The sequence below is a fragment of the Sitophilus oryzae genome, unplaced genomic scaffold (assembly GCF_002938485.1).
Source record: "Sitophilus oryzae breed Bouriz unplaced genomic scaffold, Soryzae_2.0 scaffold_377_pilon_pilon, whole genome shotgun sequence".
In the NCBI taxonomy this organism is placed as follows: domain Eukaryota; kingdom Metazoa; phylum Arthropoda; class Insecta; order Coleoptera; family Curculionidae; genus Sitophilus; species Sitophilus oryzae.
The window spans coordinates 1,252,084-1,276,418 of record NW_022146948.1 but is presented as its reverse complement, the minus strand read 5'-3'; the positions used below and the strand labels follow the sequence as shown (position 1 = coordinate 1,276,418).

Sequence of the window (24,335 nt, the reverse complement as noted above, 5' to 3'; positions counted from 1 at the left end):
ATATTTTTCATAACAGAACAAAATTTTGAGATATACGGTATTCATTAAAAATAATAAACTTACATTATATTATCTCCTAACTCTTTTATTATTATTAGTTATTTAACAAAACAGTAAACTAAATAATTCGAAGTTCTTTACTATACCACACTATCGAAAAAAAACGGCGTCACAGATGGCTGGGGAATGACAATTGATAATAATCTTGGCGAGGTCAAGCCCTAGACGTCATTACTTGGCTAGAAGAAGGTTGTAATTTTTATTTTTAAATTCAGTAAAAATTATTTTTAAATGGATTAGTTTAAAATTCGAGAAAAAATAATTTTCTAGAAATAGATCTGTGTGTCTGGCAACTTACTAACTTTTTTAATCTTTCTATACTTAGCGTTAATTTTGACAAGTTTTATGTCAATTTTTAGTAAATGACGTCTAGAGACTGACCTCGACAAAATTATCATCAATTCCCCAGACGTCTTTGACCCCGTTTTTTTTAACATACATACGTATTACTAGTATATATTATATATGTATTAGTAATATAATTACTAGTATATAATGTTATAGGCATAAAATAAATCTGTAAAGTTACTTATCGTAGTCAAAAGTACTTTACATATAAAATGACAGCGATCTTCATTTCATAGAGATCGCCGACGCCGTTTTTTTTTCGATCATATTGTACTTTCAAGCAATTTCTTGAAATTTCAGTTAGATATATTTCCAAGGTAAAACTCAATCTTACTACAGAAGACAACAAATAATTGAATGTATTATTTGACATTCAAGTTTTCTTTCGCTATACTTCTTCTGGAGAGAAATTAAAATTGGGTCAAGTACCACAAGTCCGTGAAAAATATATTTATTCGAAAGTTATAATTATATTAAAGTTATAATATTTATTTTTAAATTTTCTCGAGGATCTGTCCCAAATAAATAAAATACTATTTCTATAAGAAAATATTACTTAATCGCTATGATTTTGTCTGAATAAATAAGGTTGGAAAAACTTTAAAAACTGTGACCCATATGTGCACTAATATTCAAAAAGGTCATTTTTATCCTTTTAAATATAAATAGAGAATAATAATACAGAAAATAATGGTGTCAAAATATTTTTCACAAAGGCTTATAAGACCGATGACATTCACTATATAATTTTACATAAAATTGACAGCAATCTTAATTTCCAATGCAACTTTTTTTTCTATTATATGGAATGGTTGCTATTATATGGAATTGTTTGTGTAGATTCTTTATTATGTATCTACATAGTCGGCCTAAGATGGCCGTCTACTAAGTCTACAAGATGGCCTATTACTTTTGGATATAATATGGTTATACCACAAATATAGTTAATTTGTGGTTATACAGTCAGAGTTGGTTTGGAAATGAACATCGCTATTATCTCATATGTAAAATATTGTGGTAAATGTCATTAATTTTGTTCATTTCCAAGCCAATTTTGACACTGTCTTTTTTTCGATCGATTGCATAAATATCTGCATATAGTGTCAAATATAGCATAAATTCAATATTAAATTAAATCAAGATAAACTTGCATAACTGTTATAGTGCTAATAGCTTTTCAATTTTTGTTAATTAGGAATGAAACATTATCCAAATTTTTTACGATACATAAAAATACACCATGTGAGTTGGCGAAAATTTAGATACATTGTTAGGTGGAGTGGGAAGCTAGAATGATTTATTTACGCGTGAGAATGCATGTAACATGAAAATTAAGCTTCTGCAACAAAGTCCGACAATCAATCACGTTCAAGTTCAATTTAAATAAAGCTATCACAGGGTATAAGTATTTTTGCTTTTATTTTACAATAAGGAGAGTAGCAGATACATCTGTATTTAAAAAAAAATGGATTGTATTAAATCATGGTGAGAAAATTTGAAAAAATATATTACTTACTGTTTTAATAATAATCTTAACAATATAATATATTAAAAAAAAATACTATAATTTTTTATACATATTTTTCATAACAGAACAAAATTTTGATATACGGTATTCATTAAAAATAATAAACTTACATTATATTATCTCCTAACTCTTTTATTATTATCGTAACGCGTTACTGATTCATTATAGTTTATTAAATAGTAATTAGTTAGAATATTTTATTAGACCGTTAAAAGATGAATATTGCCGGGTGGTGAAAACAGCCATTATCTATACATTCACTAATCGTATGTGCTAAATATTTGAATTTGATTATTTTTCATTGTTCAAAAATAAGTAGATTTCAAACAATTCATTGTAGATGTGAAATTGCGGTTAAATATTTGGCAAGGCATTAAATCAATCCGCAGTTCGCATATTTTTAATAATATTTCCATTATTATGACACATCAAATAAATTAATATAACTATTAATTTTAGATAAAACTTATATCATGAAATAAGTTGATTTTGTCCAAATTTTACACAACGTTTCGGTCAGATGTATAACTGACTATTATCAAGTGACTAATTATTATAACCTAAATTCTGACTACTGAGCGAGCGTATCAAGCCATTCACCCGAGAACTCCAGCATTGGTACCTTTTATAACTGCTTACCAATTACCATACTTGGATTGTAAAAGATGTTAACATAAAAAATGCTTCTTTAAATTTATGCTTTTACAATTGAGGTTCCTTGTGATGAACTTGAACAACCGAATTGGAAGAGAGAAACGTTTGCTCAGCAGGTAAAAGACCATACCACAATGTAGTATACTGATGCTTCCAAAACCAAAGCAGTAACAAGGATAGAAGTATTTCGGGTGAAAACTAAATTACAAACCAATGCCCATTGGTTCTTGGGTTGCCAATTGGTTGGTGGTTGCTGTAGGTGCCCACCTACCCCAGCATTCTTCAGACAGAAATCTACGCTATCGAAAAATGCGTACAACTTATCTTAGATAGGAGTTATTTAAAACAAGAAGTAACCTTAATTATCCGATAATCAAGCAACATTAAAAGCAATCAACTCAGTAACGATCAATTCGAAGTTGGTCAAAGAACGCCTAGAAGCTGAAGAAATAAGGCAAAGAAAATAAAGTCCTCCTACTCTGAGTGACAGCCCACAAAGGAACAGAAGGTAATGAGAAAGCAAACGATCTAGCTAGAAAAGGAGCGAACACTCCATGTACTGGATCAGAACCGTTTTGCTTTTCAAGTGGAAACCAACTTAAAGCGGAACTCAAGAACTTGCAAGACTCCATCCGTAACCTGGAATGGGCCAATCATCCAACGTCTAAGACACTCGAAGAAATTCATCAGAACTTACGACCGAGAAAAATCAAAGATTGTCCTTGATTTAAGTCATGCCGTAAACTTTGGTATGACTAATATCGGAGATGAAGAACTAACCTCTGTAAAACCGTTTCAGATACTGGCTTTTGTCAAAGTCCTGAGAGTATATGATGAGTTACAGCTCAGGAAAGGGGGACATAATAGATCGATAATATCACGGTGATTAACTCCCTCCCTCCCATACAATCCCGAACAACCACTGGATATTGTGCTGCTTGGATTACATCTGGTCTGCAAAACATGACTTAATTTTTTACCTCTTTGTGTGTTTTTACATGTTCTTTAAGTCGTTCATTCAGAGGACGATTTGTCTTTCCAATATACGATTAACCCCATTCGCAAGGTACCTGGCACCTGGTACATGCACCCCTTCTGTTGGATCGTATCATTTCCGGTTTAGAATATTTCACATTTGATAACGCTCAATGATACAACCGACCTAAGCGCCATCTAAAATTTCAAAATTAAAGATAATGTTAGTCATTAAGAAGATATTTTATTTCATAATTCATCGTTGTTCACCAACTTTTATAATTTTTTACGTTTCAATAAAATGCACGAATTGGTCGATCAAATAATACACAGGCTTTCTAAAATAACTTTTATTTTTACTTTTTCAAAAATAAATTTCTATCTATTTTAATTATTTGGCATGAAAAGTAAAATCTTTTTAAATAGTACTTCAATATATAAAAAAAACACAGAAACTTAAGCAAGACTTAGTGACGGTAATAAATGAGCTTCATCAAAAATATGTGATGTAATAAAGTAAGACCAGGAAATTTATTCAAGCATAAATCAATTCAAATAGGAAAAACTTAAGGTTGTTCGGCGTATTTAATACATGAATCAACTGGGTAAAACGGTAATGTAGTTTAGAATTCCAACATCGTTGGGATGTTTTGTTTTAAAATACGACAACTAGGTCTTCAAATGTCATTTAAAACGCCGACACTATCTCAAATTAGAACTGCATGCACATTACTCCGGATATTTAGGACGAAATTAGTCTCTAACTTATGTGTTCTGGTCCAATTGCACTGCGCGCATACCGATGCTACTGAACTGTTGAAAAATAAATAAGCTTATTACGTCAGACTGCAGGATAATTTGTGAACTATCCTATTCTGAGGTTAAAATGTTCCTAATATACAAGTTAACTGTTCAAAAGAAGAAAACAATATCTGAATGAAATTCTAAACGATAGGTATTCATAAGAAATATCTCCTTTTTGTAACTAATACTTGGATACCCTGTATGTACAGAGTGGTACAATTTTAAGACAACGTCAACTATAGCTCAAGAACTAGGGTTTAAAACCGGGAAATCCTGGTCTCGAAAGTACCGGGAATTCTCGATTCTCTTTGACCATCATGATAGAACCGGACTCGATATTAATTCCCAGTTCTTTCGGGACTCGGTAACAATAATTAAAAAATCATTTTTTGTTACGTGCGAAAGGTCTTTGATACTTTATACCGTCAAAATCACACTTTTATAAATATAAAAAAGGCGCCCATTATTCCCAAAGAGACCTGGTCTCAACATTTACTACTGAAAAGTTAAATTGTGACACATGTCTAACCCCATACACCGTTCACATTTTACATATTAAAACAACACTCACACTAGTGTTGTTTTTAATTATTTAATTAACTTTCCTAATAACTAATAACTGGGCGTTTCAAAATGAAATAATGAATACTTGATAAAAGAATGAGCTATGCGCGAAAAGGCTAGGCGCTTTGTGGAGAAAGTTTTTTATTTTCAACGATATTATATTTAGTGATGGGAAAAACGGATTAATTTCAGTAATCGAGTACTTGAGTATTAAGTGATTTCAATAATCCAGCGATCGCTCGAGCAAAATATCGCTCGTACTTAAAAATACGGTTTTTCGCCCGTCGCTTGTTGTACTCGTAACGCCAAGCAGTAAGTTGCGTGCGCAGAGCACATATTCTTTCGGTGATGAATGGCAAGTAGCAAGAGACGAGCGAATTTCAATTTATTTCATTCTAGGATCACTTGGATCGCTAGTTCATAATCGAGTACTCGAGCGAATTTTCGCTCCAGTTATCCCATCACTAATTATATTATGATTTTGGAGCAACTTCAAAGTGCTGCCCGAGGCGTGTGTCCTATATCCTGTTATAATATCAAAATTTATATTGTAGTTGTGAAGAGCATTGAATATTGAAATAAAAAAATCCAAGCCCGTATTAAAATTAAGAAAGTTGATCATAATTTGTCGAAATCGCAACGTCACAGTATATTTCCACAAGTATTTCCTAATTCACAGAGTATTGTAGCTAAATGATTAGATTTGTGGAAATTATGAATGATGGGAATGTTGGTGGACCACTAAAGCTACACTTTAAAATTATTTGCTAAACGTACAGAGTGTCCCAAATAAATAAAATATATCAAAGTTGAATTTTTTTAAATGGAACACCCTGTATATTATTACATTTTTAGTTTTTACGATTAAAATAAACGTAATTTAATTAAAGTTTACCGCAATTTAATCTTTCCGTTTTTGAAATATTTACGATTTTGTGAAAAAACCCTAACAATTTTAATGCTTTATTTCTCTAGGCATATTTATGTTTTTAAAACCAAATATTGTACCGAAGTTTTTGTATTTACTAGATTTTGTGTTGCAATAATAAAAAAAATACTATCTCATACAGAGTGTCTATAACATTTATTTTAAATAATTGTTAGCTCTAAACGGCACAATAACTGGTTTAATTTAAAAGGACCTGTATATACTCTGTATATTTTATGTGAATTAGATGAAGATGAGATACAATATGCAAAATTTTATGCTATATCCAATTATGCACAGAAAAAATGGGAGTGCAATTTAATAAAACTTAAAGCTTTATCATACCTTTTTTGGGACACCCTGTATACAACAATTTTTTTTAGAATATGCACAATTTTAAACCATACAACATCTGTATACAAGTTTTTTTCATATCTTTGTCAACAACGACGATATTGGATATTGGACTAATGTGCCACCCTGTATATTTTCCAAAAGGGCGCCTAGTGGCAGTAAGTCTATTTAGATTTCATTTAAGGAACCTGTAACCTCAATAATAGATATAAAAATAGTTTATGCATATTTAAGCATTTTTTTTAAACTCAAGATTAAAATTTAATTTTTTGTGATGACACTATAAAATATTAAGACTTTGAAAATTATTGTTATTGAATGCATGAATGCATGTTGGTATTAAAGAACTGGACAAATCGCAGGGCCATAATTCATATAGTATAAAAATATGATAAAAATTTTATTTAGTTTTGGAATAGGTATGAAATTATGCAGTTTAATTTGTAATAGTCAATTAAATACGAAAATTTTTAAATGGAAAAAAGAAAAGTGAAAATTATTTTCATATCCTTTTTTAACTAATTCTAAAATTTTGGAAATGAAAAAAACCTTGTTTTATTTCACTCTTTTGGCTATTTTAATTATTTTCCGTTATATTTATGCAAAAAAATTAAAAGAAAACTAACACTTTAGTTTGGGCGGTATTAGTTTTTATCCATCATTTACAAATATTATAACGGTATACATTGTTTCAAACTCACAGAATCTTACATCTACTTGACCAGAAATAAAAATAAATATACTGAACAAAAACAGCAGGTGGATTGTATCATTTCATATCCTCAAAGATTATCCTTGTTTTCCGAATAAAAACAACAAACCGAAAAATAGGACAACCACACAGCTTTACGAAGATTGAAAAATTGGGTTTAGAGAATAACATACATTGTCTCGAAAAGTAATAATCCAAACTTGTATACTACATAAAAAATATACTGCGAGGTCGTCCAAATTAAATAATACGTTACATCTCAATAATTTATTAGTATACGAAACATCAAAAATATACAAAAAACTCCAGTCTAAAATATACAAAAAAATAGTTTTTAATTAAAATGAGAGCTTGTTACTAATGTCTGATTGTATTATTTGGCTGTGTTCCGTAACTAAGATGGAAAAAGTGGCATGAGAAATGGACTATGCCATACTAAGGGTCGGCATTTCTGGTTTTGGGTGCCGACTTTCGTGTGTACGAAGAGTACGGTCAACACGCTTAGTAAAATAAGATGTACTGAATAAAGATAGAAGGCAAGTATTTTTTCCAAGCGCATGCATACTACGTATTTTTGCTCTCTCCGACTTACTAGATTGCCATAGCGACTCACTCCTATACATGTAAGGCCGACCCAAGATTTCCCTTGCCACCGGGGTATATGCTACCTACGCACGTTGTATCATTTTCTACAGTGTCAGAGATAAAGTCCGCATCATATATTATGACCTTTTTATTTATTTCCTTAGGTGAAACTTGAGTTCAAAGATAGTTTTTGGAAATAACGTAATAAAATTTAACCTATTGCTCAAGTGCCTGTCAAATTTGTCAACATTTTTTGTCATGTCAACATTTAAGGCGATAAATGCTAAAAACACGGGCTGATTAGTGTTAGAAAGTATGTTAGAAAGTGTTAGGAACCATAATTTGTGAAAATTCTAAAAATAAAAGTTAAAAATTAAATATTTTGATATCTTCAGAAGGTCTAACTTGTATTATTATTTATTATTCCAGCTAAAAAACTTTTTCGATGAGTTCAACTACGGTAGTGAGCATAGTTTTACGCACCAGGCTTGATTGTTAGTGACGTCATAATTGGGGCTATTTTGGCTATAACGATTTTTTTAAAGATACATCATATACATCATATTCATAAAACATTTAATCACTAGTTGATTAAAAAGTCATTAATGTTGAAAATTACCTTTTATCCTCTCATAGTATATGCTTACTAGCGTGTACCAGCGACTTCGTTCGCGTCGAATTAATCATTTGTAATGGTGATAATAAAGCAAAGCAAGAATTTCCATTAACATACACACTGGATAAAACTTTGTCACATTTATGTCAGCATGAGAAAAAAAATATGGCGATATTATTATATAACTTGGTAATATTTGAGGGTTAGTTTCATCTCGTTGGAATTTGACTTTCGAAAAATCCGTTTGCCAAAAATAAGCTTTTTACGTCAAGCAGTTTAAAGCAGAATCGTGGTTAAAAAATTACCTAAATTTTTGGGACACCTTGTATAATTTTTAAAAAAGATTCAAAATATGTAAAAAACAAATAAATTATGCTCGTCCAAGCGGTTTCCCGAAAGACTAACCGTTTTTAAATAACAAATATTGTAATAATCATAAAATCTTACAAATATGTAAATAAAATATAAGAATATGAAACGTCCATTTTTCTTGGCAGTTAAATTATTTCTTCCCATTAAATTTTATTTAATGTGAATGTTTATTATGTCATTAAATTAGTATAATGAATAATCCATTTAACATATTTCGAAAATATTATTAATTATATATATAGATGCCGTTATTAATTCACTAATCCAAATATTAACAAATGTATATATTTTTACACATTTATAACACACTAACGTGTACCAGCGACTTCGTTCAAGAATTTCCATTAACATAAAAACTGGATAAAATTTCACCTAAAATTTTCTCACATTTATGTTAGCATGAGAAATACCATTGTTAATCTAAGGAAATACCAATATGGCGATATTATTATATAACTTGGTAATATTTGAGGGGTAGTTTCATTTCGTTGGAATTTGACTTGACGAAAAATCCGTTTGCCAAAAATAAGCTGTTACGTCAAGCAGTTTAAGCAGAATTGTTACGTCAAGCAGTTTAAGCAGAATCGTGGTTAAGAAATTACCCAACTTTTTGGAACACCCTGTATGATTTTTTTTTAAAAATTTCTAAATATGTAAAAAACAAATAAATTATGCTTGTCCAAGCGTTTTCCCGAAAGACTAACCGGTTTTAAATAACAAATATTGTAATATTTGAGGGGCGTTTTCACCCTCTTGAAATTTGAGATTCCAGAAACTCCTCCTTATCGAACCTCTACACCCCACAGTCAATCTGTTTGCTCATCCGTTAATCAATGGTCATATTTTATGAAACACCCTGTATAAATTTATAAAAATCTTAAAATATGTAAAACAACAAAATAAAATATACGTGTTTAAGAGTTTTTCCCGAAAAACTCACCGGTTTTAAATAAAAAATATTTTAATATTTGAGGGATAGTTTCACCCCTTAGAATTCGAGTTTCGAAAAATTCCTTTTTATCGAACCTCTACACCCTAAAGTCAATCTGTTTTCCAAAAATCATCTTTTTACGTCAAGCGCTTTAAGCAGGATCGTGATTAATCAATGACCAGATTTTTCGAAACACCCTGTATACATTTTTAAAAAATCTTAAAATATGTAAAAAAACAAAATAAAATATACGCGTTTTTTCTGAAACTTAACCGTTTTTTAAATAAAAAATATTGTAATATTTGAGGGGTGGTTTCACCCTCTTGGAACTGGAATTTCGAAAAATCCCTTCTTATCGAACCTCTACACCCTAGAATCAACCTGTATGCCAAAATTGAGCTTCTTACGTTGAGTGGTTTGAGCAGGATCGAGATTAATCAGTATGTCAGTCGCTTAAGAATTTTATATATTAGTACAGATTTAATTTTTTGATTATGTAATGAGCACTGTGTTTACTCATTTGTTTCACTGCTTGAACCCATTTTGTTTTTGATCAAATCGGTGTGAGAAACTGTGAAATTATAAAACGTTGTTTCGGGAGAGTTGAGTTATTGAATATTTGCACCCAACAACGCCCTAATTGCCCGTTAATATTTTTCGACAATTTTATTTATATTTGAAATTGTCATAACACAACACGACGCGACGCGACGCCTAGTTCGGGTTCTTATTCACTTATTTTTTACTATCCGAAACAGCGTTACATCACACAAACCTCGTACCCTGAGTGTTTTATAATTTCAATAACTGGCACTAGTAAAAAATCAAATACTTAAATATTATGACAAAACCACGATTTTCATATTATTTCAATGCGATCGACATAAACGGTGGACTGCGTGAAATACTTTATACCCGCCACTTTGAATTTCTGCCGTTGGAGCTTTGCGGTCGGAATTTTTAAAATGAACTGAAATGCACCAAGCCAATACTATACAATCGAAAAAAAAAACGACGTAAGAGGTGGCTTGGAAATAGAGATTGCTTTATTTTGTATGTTTTTGACCGCCATTTCCAAGCCAAATAGAGGCCGTTTTTTCGATCTGAAGGTATATTTTGTGTAATCCACAGTATAATCACACACGGATGTGAAATATCAAAACAAAAGAAAACTCCAGTTGATTTTTTTTTTTTATTTGTGATTTAATTTTGGTACGCATCGAGAGCACATTATTCTCTATTTATAAGTAGATTTCGTCCAGATATATTTTGCATCTTAAAATACGAATAAAAAAAACCATGAATGAAAAATATAGCACAATTAAAACTTACCTACGTCACTAACAGGAGTAAAAGAAATCAGACTCGAAAAAAGAAAAATAAAGACAGATGCATCCTCTCATATCACCAAAGTGCTTTTCTGGTTTTCAGAAAAGACAATAAACATAGTCGAGCGTAAAATAGGCCGAGTTGGCGCGATTCTCCTAATGCAATGTCAAAAATCGCTATCGATAATGACATCGACGACTCGTTCCTATAATGCATAACAGTTAAATATTTGGCAAATAATTCCTGACTATTTATAATATTTCCGAATTTTAGAGCGTTTGCATAATTTTAATATGTTTGTGCGATTTCTGGAGTTGTTCGCACTATATCTATTAATTTAGGTGCCAAATATATTTACTAAAAACGTGACGCAAGTCGATTATTAATATAATGTTGCTAAAGTAAAAGTTAAATGCATTACTATTTATAGAAGTATATTAAATATTGAAACGTCAATTTCATCATTTCCGAAAATCTAATATGACCATTTTTCTGTCTAAAAATTGTCATATTTCAAAAACCACTCGGTATTAAATGCGACTTATGCTGTTTTAGGCAAAAATGGCATGAGTTAAAAATATATAGCATTTCATTTACAAATAATATACAACTTAAGTTTAAAAATATTTTTGAGCCATCCTGTATCCTGTATCTTTCTATCAGGATTAATTGACGTGTTCAGTTAGTTTTGGTCACTTCCTGTTCCACCGGAAACGACTACAACTTTTAATTGTTCAATGTTACACCCTCGGTATATTTTTACTTTATTTGATAGAAAATTACACTCTAAATAGAATGACATATCATATGTCAACTTTTGACATCTTCCCTTAAAAAAAACTGAAACTAAAAAAAATAAAAAAGTTATAGGAGTAAGCTACTTTTCAAAAACACCCAGTAATAATCGGTTTTTAAATAATCCCAGAAATTCAACATTAATATAACTAGGATATTCCATAAATAAATTACATAGTATCATTACACATTACAAAACAGTTCTCACTGAGCTATTTAAAGTAAACAGTTTTATTTTCAACTGCAAGTACATTAAAAGTTTTTCCCCATTTCCAAAAATATTTATAAAACCTTAATTATAAACAACAATCTTATTACATAAAGTAAATATTAATTTTGTGCAAAGAACATATCTGCCCGGAAAAACATGTTTTTGAGTATTAGTATGCGGATCACGAGTAATTCAACTCAAAAAGGACGCAAGTGCATTTGATTAAAAATATAAACAGTTTAAAATACACTTTTTTGCGATTTTGCAATATATTTTGTAAATGTTTAGAATGGATGGCATATGTTTAGTTTGTTAGATACAGTTAGTTAATGTCTGAAGCACAATAAATTTTTTCAAATAAAATAAACTTTAACAGATATTGCGATTAAATTTCCTGATGAATCATTAAATATGCCTTATAACGTCCAGTTTTTGTAAAATCCATTTTCAATGTGGTGCTCTTGTACGGGGATTAAAATTTGTTGCCAAAATAGATTGGAATGATTGAAATCGTGATTTCACTGATTGTATTATTAATATTATTATTATTATATGGCAATCGCTTCTTTGATTTTAAAGAACATAACATAAATAAACATAACATACGTAAAATTTAAAAATAATCATACAGAAAGTTTGGGGTGTTTTGGTTTTACCTTATTAAGTAATTGTTATCAGGTAGTAATTGTTAATTTTGAAGTTTAACTTATGTTTAACTCATAGATAAAAGAAAATAATCTTCTGTTTAACTTGATATAATGTCATCTTAACAGAACGTCAACGGTTTCTTATAGACGTATATGTTTTAAAAAAACTAAAGTGTTCTCATAATAGTTCGAATTTAAATATTTTAAATAGTTTTATTATTTATTATATTATTATAGATTATAAAATTTTAAAATTCATTATTTTATATTATTACTAGCTGATCCGACTAACTTATCGCCTAACAGTGAAGTGAGAGTTTTTTATTGTGAATTTTGTAGTAGGTACGGATGAATTATTGACCGGAAATTATTGAATGAGACCTCGGTTTGACAGTTGTCATTTGTTCTCTATATTTTTGTTTGCATTTTGATTGCAGTATTTTTGATTTTGATTGCAACACTAGTAGAATCTTGAAATAAACACTTTAGGTCATCATAATAATATACTACAGACTCCAATTTAAACAGTTGCTCAACAGTAGGTGGTTTATCATTTGAATTTTTTCCGTTAGTAGAAATAATATTTAATAATTTATTTTGAATTGATTGAATGGCTCTTATTATTTTAACTATTTGTGTATGCACCTCCCCATGCCAAAATCCCATAACAAATTCCATTGTGAAAAAAGCATAATATATCAGTTTTAATGTTTCAATGTTCCAATTATGTTTCAATTATTTTTACTAATTTATAAAACACATAAATTAAATACTTGTTTTTTTTTACCAAATGATCAACATGCTTATCCCATTTGAAATTGTAATCTATAGTCAAATCCAAATATTTACACACATGAACTCTTTTAATTGATATATTGTTAATATTAATATTTATTTCTTTAGGCACACTATCACAGTAATTTCCTAGTGTCGTATATACAGTTTTTTCACTATTAAGCGTTAATTTATTTAGTTTTAACCATGTTGATATTTTTACTAATATCAACATGGCTTTTTATATTTAATTTTATTTCTTTTCTGCTTAAACATATAACGAATGTAAGGCGTTTGGGTAAATGATACCATACCATCGGAAACAAAACGGCGTCAAAGACAATTTTTGAGAATTTTTAAGTGAATGTTTAGTAAATGACGTCTAGAGACTGACCTCGCCAAAATTATTATCGATTGTCATTTCTCCAGTTTTTTTTCGATCATACGGTACATTATAAGAAACAATACGCACAAGCATAATAACAGAAATAAAATGCCTCAATAACAAATCTGAAAAAAATTAATCTAGTTTTACTTGATGAGTTGAAGCGGATTTCGGATAACTATTTTTTTCTCAACTATTAATAGAATGAAACCTTCAATAAGTTTATATCCAATAAGCCTAACCATTATTCTTTTTTCATTATATAAAGTCAACACCAGCATTTTCTTAAAAAAATACATTTTGGCTCGAAAAAATTTACGGCATTGGATAAACTACAGTGTGTTCAATTTTGATAAAAGATAATTTACGGAAAATTTTTAATAGTATAGCGTAGTTTGTTCTATTTCATAAAATAACGTGATGAGAGAATGTAGAATGAATGGGAGGAGGGTTAATCACCACGACCTGTTACAGATCTATTGTGTCCCATATAACTTATCATACAGTCTCAGAACAAAAGCCAGTATTTGAGACGGTTTTACAGCGGATAGTTGTCCATCTCCGATGTTAGTCGTACCAAAGTTCATGGCACAAATGGTTGTCGTCTCGGCATACACAGTGATGAGGTGTTCTGATGTTTCCCCATTTTCCCGATAGAGTCTTGTTTCTTAGCTTCAATCTACTGAAGGTGTTCGTTGAGGAGACAGTGTCCTGTTAACGAAACCGTGACAATCCAAAGATTGTTCTTACTTAAATCTAGGAAAATCTTAGATTTTTCTTGGTCATAAGTTCAGAGAAATTTCTTCGAGTGTCTACGGTGGAGGATTCCCTTTCCAGGTTACGGATGAAGTCTTCCAGGTTCTCGAGCTAGGGGGAGGTTAGGGGGAGGTTATACATGCATTTATTAAAATGACGATAACTCTGGTTCATGTTAACGGATTTTAACAAACTGGGGTGCGTTTAAAATAGCATTTCTTCCTTAATAATTTGCAGTATTTAGTTTGTCTCTTGCTTATCTAGGTCGGTTTACTTATTAGAGGTTTTGCCCAATAGACCAGTCGACAAGTGGTTTTAGGTGGAAATAATTAGGGGCAAGCTGCAATAACACTTATTCTCTTTGTTTTGCTTTGTTGAATACTCTACTAAATTTGCACGGTCTATCGATCTCGGATTTGGCCGCCATATTGGAAAATACTGTCAAATTATGACATTTTTATGTTTTTTTTTAAATAACTCGATCTGGGTGCACTATACAGAAAATTTGAAAGAGACCAAAAAGAAAGCTATTTAAAAAAAAATTTAAATTCTCTACAAAAAAGGTCCTATTCACCGATTTCGTGCATGAACAGGTTAACGAGATACAGGCGCTTAAATACAAAGCATATATTTTCTAGTGGTTCATTTAATATGAGAAACTGATTCTATGTAAATTGCCAGTACAAATTTATATTTTTCTTGTGCTCGTTTCCACACTATCTGGCGGTAGAGCACTCGGCGCACTTTTTTGTGTCTTACTTAGGAATAGTATAATGAAACACTACAACTAAAAGTTGCTCGAACTGGTTTGCGTAATTGATTGCACCCCGGCAGCCGTCTCGCGCTGTTGTCGAATAGATCAAGTATCCAATTTAACGCTAGCGCACATTAAGATGTATTTAAAAAAAATGGCGCCCGGAGGCACGTATAGCCGCCCATACTAAAATATGTTAATAAAAATTTGGTAGGCAGTTCTTTTAGTTTCAAAGTAAAGGAATTTTTCCAATTTTGGACCGCGGTTATTTCCCCTATCCGCCACCTGGGGTCGCGTCCGATGGGAGTTTGGAGTTCTCCACACGGATTTTCTCAAAAACGCACTACGGAAACACGGAATATCTGAAAACTGCAACTTTGACTGATTTTGATTACAAATTTTGTTGCAAATATTCCTAATCTTAAATTGAAAACCGCGTTTCGCTAGCTACTGTAATTTTGGAGCTACGATTTTTTAAAAATTTTAACCCCCTCCGATACCCCCTTACCAACTCCCTACCCCCACCAAAAACTAATGGCCAGATTCTCGGATGTCACAGTATTTTTGTGCCAAATTTGGTTAAAATCGGTTTAGCGGTTTTTGAGTTATCGTGTTACAGACGGACAGACAGACAGACACCATGAAAATATTTTGTATTTAGGTCATTTATGACCCAAATAACTCATTTTGAGTGAAATTAAAAAAACTTTTTTTTTACCGATCTTAATAGCCTACCATACCTGGTGGTATGGTCGGCTAATAAGCGTTAGATGTTAATTGCTATAACTTTAGAACTGATAAGTTTACGAGAATAACTAAGAGAACCTTTTTTATAGAGAATTTAATTTGCTTTATTTTCGGTTACCTTCATTTTTTTTCTACAATGCACCCAGACCGAGATATTTTAAAAAATCCATAAAAATGCAGATTTTATATCGACTTTTTCAAAATGGCGGCCAAATCCGGGATCGACAGACCGAGCAAATTGAATATATCATTCAGCACATCAAAACAAAGAAAATAAAAGATAATTCAGCTTGCCCCTAATTATTTCCACCTAGGCCTATTTAAAACGACGTACCGACTGGCCTACAAAGTTATACGTAGCAGTAATTTAAGTAGTTTTAACGTATAACACTACGTCCTACGTGAGCGACGAAAGCGCGTGATACAGGTGATACGACCGACGCGACGTTATCAAAAAACGTTTTCTTATGAACAATGAATAATTTCTTATGAAACTTATGAATTAGCTCTGTTGAAAGTGTCCTACATCTCCGACGTAGAACGATTTCGTAAGAAAATATTGTTTGAAAAAACACGCATCGGTCGTATCTCTCGTATCGCACGCATTTGTTGCCCACTAAGACGAAGTGTAAGTAGTTTCTGAGGTAAACCTCATTCAGAAGTGGCATAAATTAGTGGTTTCAATTAGCGTTCAAGTTTGTTCCTTTAATTTCAATATAAGCATTCAGGACGTCAAAATTAATGGTAGACATTTTCAATTAGTAGAAAAAATTAGCAAACTTTTAACTTTTCCATTAATACTTCAAAAGTTGGGAGAAATGTCATTTTGGCCTTTGATTATTTTCTGTCAAGAGAAATTGTGGTTAGAAACCAAAAGTTGATTGTTTCATATAAGCTAAATATTAGGATTTCTCTATGAATGCAACTGACTAACGCAAGCTGTTGCTAGGATATTCTATTAATTTTAACTGTGTTTTTTAAACATTGCTAATGATCGTAAACTAAAAAGTATAACGTGTAATTGAAACTACTAATTTATTCCACTAATTGCGAGGTTCTGAATGAAGCTGTACAGTCGGCGTCCATTCTTAGTTAGATGCCACAACTATTTAAAGATACACTTCTAGTTGTTTTATTGGTTCCCTAGGTATTTAACTATACCACACAATTACGTTGCGCCAGATTTAATGGACGTATAAAAACTGTCCAGAAACCATAAAAGAGAATTATTACTATGACAAGAGAAACTAAATGGGAGCATTAAAAGAAACCAGACAAGTTTACAGTCTTAGCTTCTTTAATTACGTGTAATGAATAAAATTAGAATGTGGCTATAACGAGTGTAGTAATTCTCAATGAATTCTCAAATGTTAGTAATATATCTAGAATTTCAATTTAATTATTTCAATAGTAGGCAAATATTGCAACAAAATAAATACCTAGTATCTGAATTTCTTAATAATAAATTTAATAATCAAGTTTAAATCATAGATATACAGGGTGCGTCTTAAATACGTGCAAATATTTTCAGAAGTGTTAGATCTCCATAAAAGAAACATATTTTCTCTTTACCGTTTTTCAAATAAATCCCAAATAACGGAGTTATTTTACTTTAAACATTTCCAAAAAAAATATTTTTTGCTAAAATTTTGAGAACCACTGGATCTTTTCTGATTTTTCTTTATTGTAAATTTAATCTACCACCTATGTTGCCATATTATCAACAAATTATGTTTCTTGCCACTAAAAAAATTGCCAGATTTTTTTTTAAAAAATTCCAAATTTTCAAAAAAAAAATTCGCGAAAAAAAAACTCATGATCGTGTTTCTGAGGTCGAAATATATGACCCCTAAAAATATTTGCACTTATTTAAGACTCGTCCTGTATAACAGAAAAAACAGTATCCATAAGTTGGCTTGGAAATGATAATAACATTCCCAATATAATTTTACATAATATATAAAATGAAAGCGAATATAATATAAATAAAAATATCAAGAAAATTTTAGTAATTCGGTTTAAAGTTATACTTAAAAGAAGAGCAAATTCAAACAGAGAATGTTATTTAATAGGGAATTAATATTTCTCTAACACTACAACTCAAAATATCTCGTGACTGATTTGATTAATATGTTGATTTATAAATATAAAAACAGAATTCTCTACTTTAATACGTTCAAATGAGACATAGTGCGTGCTAATGAGACGAAAATAGGTATCTTTCAAAACACGTATAAAATATTTTGTAGAAAGAAAATAAAAAATGTTACACATAATTTAGACAATAAACTTGTGTCATTTTAGTTTAAAACTGCAAACGACTTCGCCATCAAAAAATACCCCAATCTATTTCTTTACCTATCCCCCAATCTATTTTTAATTACATAGGTATAAAATAATTTTAACAATAAACTTAGACGTTTTAATATACGTTTTTATAATACGTAATATACGCTATTATTAATACGTTTTAATATAATAAATGTTTTAATTTTACTAAAAAATAGCTCAGGTTTGCATAACCGGTAAGATTCTACCGTATGATCGAATAAAAACGGCGTCAACGATGGCTATGAAATGAAGATCGCTGTCATTTTATATGTAAAATTATATGGGAAATGTCATCGATCGTCATTTCCAAGCCATCTAGACGCCGTTTTTTTTTCGATCATACGGTAGCTGTAACAATAAGTGAAAATGAGATCAGTTGCAATCAAAATGGGCCACTCTGTACATCAAACACTATTAACTTCTGAACTAAAGCAAATTAGTACAATTTTGTAAATACTTCTCTGGTACAGCTTATAAATTTCACGCAGATAGTACGAAGTCTGTCCAACAATTCAAGAAAGATTTTGACAGACGAAATCCCAAAAAAGAATTGGTCAAGTGCGAGTCGGACTCGCGCACGAAGGGTTCCGTACCATTCATTATCTATACAACATTAGACACTATATTATTATGAACTTTTTTTCCGATTTAGCTGAAATTTTGAATGCGCGTATAAGTAATTAAAAAATGAAGAAAAACATTACTAAAAATTGTATTAATCAATAATAAATATGTAAAAAGTAAAAATAAATATGTAAAAATAGGTAAAAATTAATAATAAAAACGATTAAAAAAAAGTCGCCTTGACTAGGATTCGAACCTGCCTTACTACGGCTCCAACGTCATAGCAGCGTAAAGTCCTAACGCTTTAACCACGCGGCTACCGAGGACTTGAAAGATTCTATGTAAAATTCTTACTTAAAAGATAATGTTTAGTGAAAGTACCTTTTTATTTATAAACATTTATTTAATTCTGTTTTTAGTATTTGTTCTTATAGCGGCAACATAGATACATTATCTGGAAAAATTTCAACTGTCTAGCTATAACGGTTCATAAGATAGACCTTTGTGACAGACGGACGGACGGACAGCGAAGTCTTAGTAATAGGGTTCCCGTTATTACCCTTTGGGTACGGAACCCTAAAAATGACAGCAAATAAAATTTACCTGTGAACTAAAAATGACAGACAAGAACTATCATAGTCAAGTATCCACTAGTTGGACAGACTTTAGTTTCTATTTCAAATATTTTAAAACCAAAGGATAATTATTTTTTATAAGCTTAAAAAATCTATTTTACACAACATATGAACTGAATTTTGATCTTTATTAATGTAAATAGTGTATAAAATAGAATTTTTGTGCATATGAGATGTCTACTAAGTAAAAATAAAAACGCGTTTTAAATACTAGTTTTTTTTTTCTACGAACATAAATAGAAGTATTTTTTTATGTTTTAATTTTAAAGCATAGTCTCAGTGTCTATATGATTGGTGTTAAAAGTAACTTTTAAAACTTGTGTTATAACTAATTTACAACCGTAGAAAAATGTTCAAAAATTTATAGTTTCTTCGATTTACGTTGATGTCGTTGACCGAAATTTATATGAAAGATAACCTCGATAATATCAACCTATTTACTAGACAGCCAGTCGACTTCGCTAGTTTCTCAGTACCCGCGCTTTACCTGCCGCACCTGTTGTACGCATGCCAGCAGTCGCGATAGTTCTTATAAACTGAGCTTCAATGGAGCTGAGAGTTCGACTTGTTACATAAGATAAACGAGAATCTAGGTAGGTACGCAAAGTTCTATGTAAATCAGGTGGATGACACTTCTTATGGGGGAACTGGCAATGGTTCAAAACTTGACTACAAGCGGTTTTCTAGGAATTTTCCTTACCGATAAATTATTGACAAGAGTGACAGATAAAACCTTGACGTTCTTTCAGTATTACAGTTCATCTCTTTTTCTTTCTAAAGTGTGCGTTGAAAGGCGACAAAAACAATTTTTGGTGACCCATAATTTGTTATTCGAACACCACTTTTCCCCTTGTCGGGTCGTTGACGTTGAATTGTCGCCATTTTATTTCTTTTGTTTACACGCTGCAGTTTGCTTTGCAAATTTAATACATAACTTATTTAGGCAAATATAGGTTTTTGATAAAACTCCTCGGACTAACGTGTAGGCAAAAGTGTTGATAAATAATTTTTTTTCATCTTAACATGCTCATTGTCATTCTCCTGATTTAGGTGACAGAAAAGGATCATCAAATCAAATTGAATTTTATATTTTTTCATCCCAGGACCGATAGTAAAATATATATTTTATGGATACCTTCCTAAATATCAACGAGATGAGCCATCGGAAGAAAGGGACCATTGTACAAAACAGAAAGGTGATCTTTTTTCGTTCACATATTGAAATTATTATATACTGTAGTCGTGTTCGGCATTATGCTCTGAGAAATATAGATAAACAAAGAACAACAGATATAAAGCATCCCAGAGGAAAAGAGAGGCAATACCTGTACTCTCTCTGATATTTGTGAAAGTTACGGCAAAGTATTGTTGTAAATGTCATCTTTTTGATCGACCTGAAAACTTCGAGCAAAAAGATGACACTTTCAACAATACCCTGACAGATATCAGAGACGATACAGGTTTTTCCTCTCTTTTCCCCTGAAATACTTTTAATTTATTATTCTTTGTTTATCTAGATTTCTCAGAGCACTATGAACTCAGCTTGTATGTTTGAAATAATCGTCCAGTTGGCTTAAAAATGATTATATATATCTTCATTTCTAAGCCATCTATGACGCCATTTTGTTTTGTTATAATTAATTTTGTCTCTTGATCTACTTGTAACATTATTCTTTTAATTTTATTAATTTAATGTGGTGAAATTAATTTCTGTTGTATATTTGAGATTGATATTAAACATATTTTAAAAAATGGTGTATTTTTTGTGTTTTTATGTATGTTATAATTAAAAATAAATGAAGAATTAATTTTTTTTATTTTTTTGAACTTCCCGCCACGCGTGACGGCCTAGTCCGTAGTTCCTACAAGCGATATTGGGGGCGCTAGTAGCAGTAGACTTGTCAACAGTGTCAAATTTAAACGTCAATTTCACTTTCCAATATTTAGCAAGACGCTCGCACTTCTTCTTGTGTATGTGTCTTGTGATGTAAATGATAGCATGAGAGCAAGTCATGAACATGCCAAAACTTTAAAAAGTTATTAAACTATTCTATTGTTATCACACCTACCTTCCGATTTTCATCTTCGCTCAGTGCCTTAGAGTCTGATTTATCGTCAATACTAGGTCCACTATAACAAAAAAAAAAGAAAATTAACTTAAGCTGAGCAATTCAAATTCTTTTTTTTTTAAATTTTAATCGGGCATACAAGGTCAGGCAATAGTGCGTCGGGCATCTGTAGCCCCTAGAAAAAAAACATAAGAATTCTGTTTAAGTGCAAACCTAAAGTATGTACGAGGATATATTTCAAGAAAATATTTTAACTTCTATAGGGTGGCTCAAAAAACTGTGAGTGGATTGGGATGATTTTTTTAAATAAACCCCCTGTATATTAATGTATTTTTGGCTTCCTTTCACATCACTTCTAACATAAGAAATTTGATTTAGATGTCAATATGACTCCTGCCTGCAGGGGGCCTACAAGTAATTTAACTGATTTAAACAGTAATAAGTTTTTGTCCGTACTCGTTTAAAGCTAATGAGTGAACAAATGATATATTTTTTAAGGCAAAAAATGTATCTTAGTATAAATCGCCAAGAGCAACTGTTCTCAAAATATTTGGAATGGAAATAGTCAATACATTTCATTATTGACGAAAAATAAATATGTTAAATAGATGGTTATTTGAATGAAATGATAAATTTGGAAACTTTAGTTCTTTATATTAATCATAATTTTGTCTAGGCAAAATTATGATAATGCAGTTTCAGTTGACCATTTATCACAAAAACAATTTAAATTAATTTTTTCAGTCTAATAACTAGGTATCTAGTAAAAATGTTTAATTTTTGCCAATGAATTGTGTCAATGATGACATGTCAATTGCCTGTTCCACAAATATCTTATTTTTACCAAGAGACCTTTTTTACGTAAAATTCTTAAAAAATGATTACTCTTCAAAACATTTAAAGAACACCCTATAGAAGTAGGAGTCATACTGGCATCGAAATTGAATACAAAAGCCAAAGCAATAAGACTCTAAGTCTCGGTCTCAACAAAATAAAAAAAAAACTTGACTCAGTCCCAATAAATGTTGAGACATAAATGTTGAGTCCGAGACTTATTGCTTTAGCTTTTGTATTTATAAACCAGGTCTCTTTGGGATTAATGGGCGTCTTTTTTAAATCGAAATTGAATTTCTCATCATTTTCACCTCAATTATTTTTATCTGTAGAATGTTTCCGAAGTTTTCCGATTACAATTTGGACCGCCCTGTATATTACAAGAATAAAGTATAAAGTAAATTTTTGTTTTCCACCTATTTTGGATATCTGATTCAGTTTCTGACAAATTGTCCATCAGAAAATTAATCAATTTTAACTTGGTTTTACGTATCTCATAAAACAGCCAGAAAGAATGATAAATTACTGTTTAATTCAGTCGAAACGTTTAAAATTCCGTGTACCAAAACCAACAGGTGAATAAAATATAAAAGCTAAAAATACCCTCATCATCAATATCCGCGCTGTCTGACATGAAATCCAAAGACCCTGACAAAAATTAACGCGTTGTATAAAAATTAGATTTTTGCAAAACACAAAAACAAGATGACAGTCGATTTCGGCAACAAAATCATATATCAACGCGATAGCATAGAAACAAAATAAAGATGTTTAGGAAAAAAATTGTCGGATTTTTATTTTTTTAAATAGTTTCGGGTATCAAGTAAGATACATTTTTGTCGTCGCCTATAACTTATACCGGGTGATTTTCAAAAATAGCCCACCTCTACAACTTTTTTATTTTTGCTGATAAAAAAACTATCTTTGGTATGTTAGTATATAATATAAATGATGATTGTGTGTGATTGATGAATTCATTTAGTTTCATTCACTTATTGTTTTCTCAAATACGACTACAACTTTTGATTTTTAAAAAAAATCCCGAAGTAGTGGTATCTTCGGGATTTTTTTTCTCAGTGCTGGGTGCCAGGCCACAGCAATGTGGTGGGCAATCAGGAAGCAGACAGACTCGCCAAAGACAGGGCCAGGGGAGAGGCCGTGGCAGATGATCCACCACTTGTGACGATCAACACACTGAAGGAAGCTATAGGAACAGCCATCAAAGCCAAGCAGCAAGAGACGTGGCAACACCGTGAAGTGTAGATAGCAAAAAGACAAAATAATTACTAGAGCACAAGAAGGACCTAGTACGCATAATTGTAGGTGTCGTCACTGGAAACCGTCCCACGGGGGTAAACCTCGTGAGATGGAAAGTTTCCGACGACGACTACTGCAGAGAATGCGGAGAGGAAGAAGAAACCATAGAACACCTGCTGTGCCACTGTCCGGCACTGGAATACCGACGCTTTAAAACTTTAGGGCAAGGTTTTTTGGAGGGACTAGAAGCAGCAGAAGCCAACATCAGCGACATTGGGAACTTTGCAAAGAGCTGGAAGTGCTTTAATGCAAAGAAAGAATGAGGTACGTGAAAGGTTTGGTACAACAATACAGGGGTATCACAATAGGCCCAAGGCCTCCGAGTGAGGGATTAAACATGATCCCAAACCCCAGCAACCTAACCTAACCTAACCTACCACGGCATTTTTAACCCTTTTTTGATAGAAAATGACATTCTGAATAGTATTTAATATATGCAACTGACATTCTGGCCTAATTTGATGGCATTAGACCATCAAATCTATTTTTCAAAGGCTTGATTAAGAATGAAAGGTTTTAACACATCCCTGGCACTCTGGATTGAAATTTAAAATGCTTTTTTTTAAACTGATAATGTCAAAAGTCGACATAGGATATGTCATTCTATTCAGAATGTTATTTTCTATGAAATTAAGTTAAAAAATCATTTAAAAAGCAAAAATGATAGTAATTTCCGGTGAAACAGGAAGTGCCCGAGATTAATTGAATACGTCAATCAATCCGAATTTGATGAAAGAATAAAAGATTAATTGATCT

At 31.3% G+C, this 24,335-nt stretch overlaps 1 protein-coding gene across 1 annotated transcript in view; it reads right to left on the bottom strand.

The window, feature by feature from the left end:
- Positions 1–24,335, bottom strand: part of LOC115885228 (pleckstrin homology-like domain family B member 1) — a 185,547-nt gene that overhangs the window by 14,615 nt on the left and 146,597 nt on the right. The window contains exon 18 of the mRNA XM_030904064.1: positions 21,429–21,489. Coding sequence (XP_030759924.1) covers positions 21,429–21,489 — 61 coding nt within the window. The remainder of the gene's footprint in view (positions 1–21,428; positions 21,490–24,335) is intronic.